The 10,173-nt window shown below is 32.9% G+C and overlaps 1 protein-coding gene across 1 annotated transcript; it reads left to right on the forward strand.

Annotated features, from left to right (window-relative positions):
• Positions 1–1,003: 1,003 nt before the first annotated feature.
• Positions 1,004–9,765, forward strand: MAP1D (methionine aminopeptidase 1D). Its single transcript, XM_088100501.1, has 10 exons — positions 1,004–1,222; positions 1,331–1,400; positions 1,713–1,941; positions 2,265–2,426; positions 2,499–2,540; positions 2,966–3,037; positions 6,679–6,758; positions 7,766–7,863; positions 8,408–8,455; positions 9,151–9,765. Exons 1-10 carry the CDS (start codon positions 1,105–1,107, stop codon positions 9,294–9,296), a joined length of 1,065 nt encoding a protein of 354 aa, XP_087956627.1. The 5' UTR covers positions 1,004–1,104; the 3' UTR covers positions 9,297–9,765.
• Positions 9,766–10,173: the final 408 nt, after the last annotated feature.

The following is a 10,173-nucleotide window of genomic DNA, read 5'->3' on the forward strand; positions in this document are numbered from 1 at the left end:
AAATAGAGGTGAGATAAAGAGATGGAGAAAAGGATAGGGGCATCGGATTCCGAAAAGTGTGGCCATGAAAGGAAAGGAAGGAGAAAAGGACTTGTCGTTGTTGTATGGGCTTGGCCGCATTTTGAGCGGGGGACCTTAGTGAGAAAAGGAGAAAAGTTTTTGTTAACTCTCATACACTTCAAACTACCAACTGTTTAACCTTCACCACCTTGTCCTTTACTGCAATGTCTCTTTCCTCATTTCACTACCAGAATTCATGCAAACAGACCATACTCTCCGTTAAACCACTATATTCCGTTTCTCATTTCCAACTGCAATTTTCTATATTTATGAATAAAGTTTTAAAGTCTTACAGGTAAAAGTTAGGTAAAAGTACAAATAATAATAATAAATATTTTTTTGGCTTGAGGAAGAAAAAGACACAACCTATCTTTCGGCTTGAGGAAAAAGAAGCCAGTCCATAATAAATATAATAATAATAATAATAAATATTAATATTATTATTATCATCATTAAATAATAATAATAATAATAATATATTAATTTCAAGAATAAAATAATATTCTTATATTTTAATTTATTAAAATTTTATTTTTAATAAATCACATCAAATCAAATCACTCACAAATTTTTATAAATTTTATTTTTAAATTCATTTGTTTTTACTTTTAAATTCTTTTAAAGAAACATACAAATTTTATCTTTAAATTGACAAAAGAACTCATAGAAGAAAACGAAGTTATAACAATAATGACGAAGACGACAAAAACAACAGCGTACAAATAAAATTTTATAGCCTGTTAATATAATGTTGTATTTAGTAATAACAGGGTGCAAGAAGAAAAAACTATGCCTTTATGTGTTTTCTTTTTCCTACAGTTTCCTAAGGGGTGCAGGGCCTATTTGCCCTAAGGTTAAGGTAAGGCCCCATACGGAGACCCCAAAATGGTTGAGCCACGATATTTTTATTCAGGACAATCAAATACAATAAAATTAAGATGAAAAATGTGAAAAAGAAAATTCAAGGACCAAAAAAGACATTGTAACGGATAACAAGAATGGAGTAAGAGGAGCAGCAGGGGAAGAAACTAGAAAGGAGGAAGAATGACGAGCGGCGTGTCACCGCAACTGCAAATGAGGTTGAAATCCTCTTTCATCGGAGATCGATTCTTACGGAGTTCAAGAAACCAACCACTTCCTCAACTATTCCGTTTCAACCCTGGTTCTCCCTTTTCCCTGACCTCCTGCTTCTTCTTCCATTTTCATTTTCATTTGGTTTCTAGGTTTATTATTATTTTTTTTTAACATCGCTGTGTATTTATTTTAACAGGAAACAAGCATGTTTCGATGCAGTTATCTCGAACGCTTTCTGGCCTGACCAATCTCTTTTTCAATAGAAGGTATCTTCGCGTGTACGCTTTCTGCAAAAGGAATGAACGCAACTGATGATGTTTGTGCTGTAGTATAATTCATATTGTTTAAGGATTCTATTCCCTTCATGTCGTGCGTTGCTTATTTCATAACTTTACAGAACAGCTATTATGTTTTTCGATTACTGTTTCTGTTTGCTGTAGAATTTGAATAGTAATACCATTCAGAAGTTTATGCTAGTTAATATATTGAACTCTTGGATGAAAGGATTTTTACATTTTGTGCAATTCATAATGCGTGCCTTTTGGTTATGAAGTTTTTGGTGATGACTGGCTTTGCAGAAATGTGGATGAAGTGCCTAACAGCAATCGTAAACGACTGAGGCCTGGAAAAGTTTCTCCACGGCGACAGGTGCCGAAGCATATACCGAGGCCTCCTTATGTGAATTCTATGATTCCTGCAGGGCTTGTGAGTGGACCTCAAGTGCATGACAAGAAAGGAATAGAATGCATGAGAGCTTCTGGAAGGCTTGCAGCTCAGGTTCTTCAATATGCTGGCACCCTAGTCAAGGTGAGCTCCTTTCATTTTTTTGTCCATTGAATTGCACATTCTTTTATTCTACAGATCCTGCACAAAAGCTTGACCGTTTACTATGAAATATTTACGTAAAGAAAAAATTTATTAATACTTTTTGGATGATATATTGTCCTTTCCACTCCCTGACCTTACTCTTTGCTTATATTATGAGGATTCTAAGTCCATATTACCAACGGAAGTTAGGAATGAAACATTGTCCCATAGAGAGTAGTATAACATAATCTACGAAATCATAATTTTGTATAATAATGCCTATTTTATGTTTTTATCTAAGAAAGTTGTACTTCTGTTGACAGCCAGGCATAACAACGGATGAAATTGACGAAGCAGTTCACCAAATGATAGTTGACAATGGTGCATACCCATCTCCTCTTGGCTATGGTAGTTTTCCAAAGAGTGTCTGCACATCTGTAAATGAATGCATCTGTCATGGAATACCAGATTCCCGCCCCCTTGAGGTCCTTTTGGGCAATTTTTTTCTTAGTTAAAATCCTGTGTTAAAAAATTGTTGACGCATTCTTTATTTGCAGGATGGTGATATAATCAACATTGATGTTACTGTTTATCTAAATGTAAGTTTTGTGTTTTTGTTTCCAGGGGGTGGGTTATGGGGCTGATTTTGCTTTTGTGAGATGGTGAGAATGGAATAGCTATAAAATTTCATTTGCTACTTGGCTTATTCCCATTACAAGTTTCTTTTATTAAGCCATCTGGATGATATCATCAACATCTCTGTTTACTATGTTGATACCCTCGTACATTCAACATCTCTGTTTACTATGTTGATACCCTCGTACATAATTAGTTTCTTTAACTTAACTCTGTACTGTATCAATTTATGTGAAAATTTAAATTTGTGTTGCATCTCAATATTTGAGCTGTTGAGCATACTGCATTATCAGTTATTATGCCATTTGTTTTGCAATTACATCTTTTAATATATTTGTATATTTTAAGCTATAGCTTGGTGAATGAAATGTAAAGATTTGAATTGCAGGGCTATCACGGGGACACATCAGCAACTTTCTATTGTGGAAGTGTTGATGATGAGGCTAAGAAACTAGTTCAGGTACCGATTTGTTTTCATGCCATCAATCGCTGTGATTTGTTGCTTTTGTTCTTCAACTAGCATACACTCTTTGTAATCCTGAACTTTATTGTTTCAATCCGATTCTCAATGTAATGTACTTCTTTCTTTGTTTCTTTGTTCCTATATTTTTTAAGTAGAATTTATGTTTTCTTTCCTACCAAGATTGAAAAAAGTTACACTATTGTATTTACTATTTTCTATGAATGGTATTGAATATAGTGAAAAATTATGTATGAGATTAATCTTGTGTAGAAAATACACATAGGGTGTTGTATTTATAATAAAGGAAATATGAACTTCACCCAAAATATAAATAAGAATAATAACAAAGTAACTCAAGATAAAAGGTAAGGATAAGTGTTGGAAGTCCCACATCGACTAGAGATAAGGCCAATTTATAATATATAAGTGGATGCAAACCTCATCTTTCAAGCCGGTTTTGTGGGGTTGAGTTAGGCTTAAAGTCCACTTCTTAACATGGTATCAGAGCTATTGTGGGACTTCCAACAATAAGATATATAATAATTTAATATATCTAACACTCGTCTTTAAGCTAGTACATACAAATTGTATGTACCAAGGTTGTTAAAAATATAATCAATTCTTTGTCATCGTGAAAACTTAGTGAAAATATTTGCTAATGGATCACTTGAGTTAACGAACTCAGTCTTGATGTCTCCAAAAACAATCTTCTTTCAAATAAAATGACCGTTAATCTCAATGTGTTTGGTCCTCTCATGAAAGGCAGAATTAGAACTAATATGAAGAGCAATCGGATTGTCACATACAAGTGTCATTTGAGTGACATCTCCAAATTGTAACTCTCTAAGCAATTGTTTAAGTTAAACAAGCTCACAAGTGGTTGAGGCCATAATTTTATATTTGTTTTGTATTACATCTAAATAGTGGTGGTGGACAAGGCACAACTGGAAGACCCCAAATAAAAGGAATATTGACTGTTCTAGGAATATTGACGGTATTAGATGAAGACATATTAGAAGAAGAATGAACTTTAAAGTAAATAGATGATTCATCGAAGGTGACATTTGCAGAAAAAAAATAGCGATTAAGAGAAAGATAAAAACACTTATATCATTTTTGTGATCTAGTAAATCCTAAAAAGAACACATTTGTGTGATCGAGGAGATAACTTATCAAGACCAAGGCTAAAATTATGAACAAAACATGTAGACCCAAAAACTTTTAGAGGTAAGAGACGAAGAGGTTCATGAGAAAATAAAATAGAATGAGATATTTTATTATCTAAAAGCGAAGAGGATATGCGATTAATAAGATAACATACACTAAGAATAGCATCACCCTAAAAATCTTGAGGAACCTTACCATGAATTAAAAGAGTGCAAGTTGTTTCAATAAGATGTCTATGCGCTCAACCACCCCATTTTGTTGAGGTGTATAAGCACATGAAGTTTGATGGAGAATGCCATGAGAAGCCATAAATTGTTTAAAAGAATAGGAAAGATATTCGTGACCATGATCACTTTGCAAAGTTCGAAAAGAAACACCAAACATAGTTTTAATTTCATTAAAAAAATATTGGAATATTTAAATAATATAGAACGATTTTTCATTAAAAACAACCAAGTACATTCAGAATAATTATCAATAAAAGTAACAAAATATTGAAAACTTAAATAAGAGTTAACACGACTAGGTCCCCAAATATTAGAGTGAACTAAGGCAAAAGAGGACGAAGCACGTTGGGAGACACTACAAGAAAAGGAACTGCAATTATGCTTCGCTTAATTGACACGACTCACACCAAACTAGATAACTTGAATAAGTCGGGAACAAATTGTTGCAATTTGACAAGATAGGAATGACCTAACTGAGCATGAATAAGAGATGAACGCCAACATGTGTAAAAGGCGGAGATGATAAAGATCATGAGACTTACATCCGATACCAATCACTTGTCTTGAACTCCGTTCCTGTAAACAAACATGATGTTTGGTAAAAGAAATAACACAATCAAGAGAAAAAGTTAGACAACTAATGGATAATAAACTAAAAGGAGACTTAGGGATATATAGAACATTATAAACGGATAAAAAAGGAAAAAGGTTGACAATCCCAATACCATAAGCTAAAGCCTTAGATCCATCAGTCATTGTAACAAAAGGTAAATTATCGAGAGAGGATAAAAGAGGGAAACAAAGATTTGTTACTAGTAATGTGATATGGTTGTTACTAGTAATGTGATATGTAACTCCTGAGTCAAGAACCCAAGGACTAAAAGAAGAAGACTGAGTTAGACCAACAAATGATGTACATGTGTGTGCTACATAAGCAGTGGAACTATAAGGTTGTTGATCCTCATACCATTTGAGAAAGTTAATAATAATAACAAATTTGTCGATGATATCAGATGAAGGAGGATCCAAAAGAGGTGATTAGGAGGGAGGATCAATATGAACAAGAGAGAGAAACTCTAAAAATCCAAGTTTCTCCAATTAAGGCAACTAGGCAAAATCCAAAGAGAGGAGACCAGGGTGATCGGAGCCGAAGAAGATTGTGCACATGTCACCATGCACGGCTAGAAAAGACGGTGTCTGCGAACTTCAACCAGCATGTGGGAGCACGTTTGGACTCCAATGGCGGCGATCTCGATAGCGTGGTAGTTGCCTGGCTGAGACGAGCGACATAAGTTTGTGGGCCCATAACCCTAGGTCCCAGGATCGGAATTTGCATCTGATGCCATATTAAATATAAGGAAAAACTATGTATGAGATTATTTTCTCTTATGTAGAAAATACACATAAAATTCTATATTTATAATAAAGCCAAAATACAAATAAAGAATAAGAACAAAATATACAAGATAAACTAATATATCTAACAAATGACATGTGAGTTGTGAGAAACAACAAAGGCCGAAGCTTGCATGTTTCGATTCTGGTGTTTCTGGGTTAGGTAGGAAACTGGAATTTCAATTTTTAATTCTAAACTGGTTCGCCTGGAATGCTTACTGTTTCCTGCTTTGGTGTTCATTGTATAAAAGAAAGTACTGACTGTGAAGTGGTCCGATTTCATTAGGCACAGATAACTGGTGAAATAATGTTAAGCTTTGCTTTACAACTCTGTAATATTAGCAGAGAAAGAGAGCTACTTTACTGGATTTGAGGACATTGCATGTGTTACCATAGCAGAGCAGTAACCATAGGTACAAAGATGTAAAGCTGTATGTTAGATTATCCCACGTTATTAAATTTTTCATATTATTGAAGATGCAAATTATCCAGTAGAATGTACTCTATTAACTCAAATAGTCTTATCTTTTGATGTTATTGTATTCAAGATGCATAAGGAAGACTCTCCCTATTATTTGTTTATTGCTTTGAATTGTCTAATCACTTAATGACATGCCACTTATTTATTCTTATAAGTGGTATTTTCCCATAATATTATTTATCTACTATTATGAATTTTGTTTATACTTTTCTTTTTTCAACGTATTTTGTTATGCTTCTAGTTGAGTAGTGTTCTAGAAGTCTCTTATGTGTCTTTGATTTTGTGAAGTGTTTTATTTTGTTCTTGAGAATTGCGACATTGTCCTCGTCATGTTTTTGCTTGATCGGATTGTTTGTATGTTAATACAGATAACTAAAGAATGCTTAGATAAAGCAATATCAATATGTGCACCGGGAGTGGAATTCAAGACAATTGGCAAGACAATTCAGTAAGATGCCACCCCCTTTTCCATTTGTTCTTTCTCTTGTTCCCTTATTTTCCCTATACCGCAGAAAGCCAGAAATCTTTGGGCAATAAGATTCGATGTAATAAAATAGTTATTGCATAGCTTTAGACTCGTGACCCTTATTTTTTATTTTTTATTTTAATTTAACGTGTCAAGAATAATTTTGGTTCCCAAAAGCCACTTTTCCACTTAGTTTAACGAAATTAGGTGATAATCTAATAAACTGGAAGGTAAAAGTTGAGCTAGCTCTGATTGAATTTGAAGTATTTGGTGAAATTAGTTGAAGTAGGTGATATATGTAAAACATATAAAAGGACTTATTTATGTTTTTTTGTGTAAATTCTACTTTGTTTTGTAGAAAAAACAATATAGGTAATTTAGTTTTATTTTTTTTATTACATGTATTTGCTAAAATTAGTTGAAGTAGGTGATTTATGTAAAACGATATAGAATTACTTTTTTATGATTTTTGTATAAATTCTACTTGTTTCGTAGAAAAACAATTTAGGTAATAGAGTTTTATATATTTTTTAACTTTATTTATTTTTACTTTATTTTTATATTTTTTATGACTTTATTTTTATATTTTTTTATTGATTTTAAGTTTTTAAGATCGAATAGCTAGTTTAATAAAACAGTTAGAGCGTAACATAAAAATCATTAAAAATATGATCCAATGGGAAATACATTTAAATAGTAAGGGTAGAATCAGAAAAAGTTGCAAGATGAGCTATAAATGAATTTAGTTCGTGTCTTCTGTGACATCTTTTATATCTCTGATAGAAAACGAGAAGCTGGCAGGAGTTTACTTCCTCCATGAATGGTTCCCTCAAGCTATATCCACCTTGAACTGCTCCTTCATCAAGCAGTATCTAAGCTATTGCCTGATTTATATTAATTTGAGCTAGTATTTGACAATTGTAACTCAGAAAAGTTTATTCTCAATTATATAATGATTCATAATTTACGTCTTCTCCTTTCCTTTTTAGTGATCATGCAGATAAATATCGTTATGGTGTTGTCAGAGAGTTTGTTGGCCATGGAGTTGGACGTGTTTTTCATGCCGATCCAGTTGTTCTTCATTTTAGTAATTAACTTTATTTGTATACTTTTTTCATTATTAGCTCCACGTAGATGCTACAAAGCAACAAACCTGTGGTTAGTTTTGTGAATCTCATTTCGGCTTAAGGAATATTGAAGTCAATTTGTGTCCATTAATCTGAAAAGTGATTATCATTAATTATTTAGAACTTAAGTTTAGATTTTGGATTTATCAAATTATATTGTGTATTGATTAATGAATTGAACAGGTCAGAAGTTAATTTTTTTCTTCAAAAAAGTTTGTTGTAAACAATATAATTAATAAAACATATTTTATGTTCTTGTTGCTCCCTTTCTGTAAAACAATATGCCAAAACAGAAGGTCCATGTTCACTTTCACTTGACTTCCGTTACTGTTTGCAAATATTACCTAAATTACCTGTTCAGTTTTGAGCTACGAGTTTGTTAATGACCCATTAGTGTTTCGAAGGTTTTTTTATTGCAACCCTATTTTTTATATTTAAAATGTTTAATATTTCTGTCAGCTTACCTATTATTGGTTTCTGTAACAATTACTGTTATTTCTGCAGGAAACAATGAAAGTGGACGAATGGTGCTGAATCAAACGTTTACAATTGGTAATTTTATTTTGTACAATATGGAACGCTATCGACTTTTGTGTTTTGTTGTTTGAGGAATTATAAACTGTGTATGCCTTCGACCCTTTGATTATGTTGCGTGGAATGGCTTCTAGTATCCTTCTGAATACGTTAGTGCAACATTTAAAAAAATTATGGACATGGAGTATAAAAAAACTCAACTTGTAGACAATGATGAAAATGACTGCAGTTAAAGCACTTCTTTCCAGCTTACTTTCACATTATAGGACGAGGGGAATGAAATTGTTGACCTAAAGTGACATTGGAGCTCACTAACAGTCCACTTCCAATCCCAGATTCGCTTGTTTGAATTTATTTATAAAAACTTTCTCGCTTTAGTTTCTTTAGAATTTGGTTTTTAATTTATGTGAAAATTAATTTTATTTTCCTGCAAGTGTTTGATGAAAATTTACGTTAACATGGCCCAAGTTTCTTGAGATAGGTTTTGTTACAGAAAAAATGTATTTTGACAACCACCTTGATATACAATTATATTACAACTTCTTTTAATAACAAAAATATGTTGAAATTTTAATTAAAATATAAACTAAATTATTCAAATAGAAAATAATAAAAATGATTGTAAATTGGTGGTATAAAAGTTGTGTGGTTGTGAACTATCATCATTCTTTTGTTATGTGGTAACTCTTTTGTGTATGTGGTAAAATTTACAGAACCAATGCTGACTATTGGCAGCATCAATCCTGTGAAGTGGAATGACGACTGGACAGTCGTAACGGCAGATGGAAGCCTTTCAGCACAGTTTGAGCACACCATTCTCATTACCCCTGACGGGGCTGAGATTATGACTCAATGCTGACAGATACAACATTTTATAATTCTGGATAAACCACATGGAGAAACTTCATTATTTAGATGCAATTGATTTAATTCCTTCTAGTCCCAGATCAATTCTTTTTTGCTGGAACTTACCAGGGATGGTGACGAGGAGAGGAACCACTTTCATTTAGTGAAATGAGATGTTGGTGCTCTTGGAAAAGTTTATACAAAATGGATTGTTCAGTGGCTGTAGGTCTAGATGCTAGGGTTTCATGGGTTATGTGCAGGCAAGAAGATAAACTATTAAAAGATCCTTGTTGAAATGAGGCCAGCATGCATGAAGCCGCTGGCAGAGGTTCACACGAATCTCGACAATCACCAGTTGAGAGTGGGTTTGGTTGAGCCAAATTTGGTTTGACGACTTTAAGAAAAGCTTAATGATAACGAGGTTAACAAGCTATTAAATTCTGTAACATGGGGAGATAATTTTACCAAGACATTTATTTTCATTGCATTTTTTTTAAACATTGAGAACTATTGCAAACATCGACCCAATATTTTAAAATTTTCAACTGCCTTTAAGGAAGTATTCACAAGCATAGCTATGAAGCATAAATATCCACAAAACTTGAGCGTTTAATAATTTAAATTGTTGTGTGTGGGAGTGGATAAGTTTATGGTGTCGTTTTTATTTTTGTACAACTGCCACTAATTCGGCTTAAATATAAAGACTGCTTTATGAAAATTGAAACTAGAAGTTGGACAAAAGTGAGCAGCGGTCTCACCGTGGTAAGAAAATAGCACATGAATTTAGCTGTACTTGTTTTATTTAACATTAAAACGTATGTTACATGTTTTAATTTAGAAGAAAAAAGATGTGGCACCAAAGATGATAGGGAGTTGCCATTTCTACAAGT

The sequence above is a fragment of the Vigna umbellata genome, chromosome 10 (genome assembly GCF_029865625.1).
Source record: "Vigna umbellata cultivar VRB3 chromosome 10, Vumbellata_1.0, whole genome shotgun sequence".
Taxonomy (NCBI): domain Eukaryota; kingdom Viridiplantae; phylum Streptophyta; class Magnoliopsida; order Fabales; family Fabaceae; genus Vigna; species Vigna umbellata.

Coding starts and splice junctions, on each gene's coding strand:
- MAP1D (XM_088100501.1), top strand. CDS start 1,105: ATGACGAGCGGCGTGTCACCGCAACTGCAAATGAGGTTGAAATCCTCT. Junction 2,541..2,965: donor ATGTTACTGTTTATCTAAAT/GTAAGTTTTGTG, acceptor TTTGAATTGCAG/GGCTATCACGGGGACACATC. Junction 3,038..6,678: donor AGGCTAAGAAACTAGTTCAG/GTACCGATTTGT, acceptor ATGTTAATACAG/ATAACTAAAGAATGCTTAGA.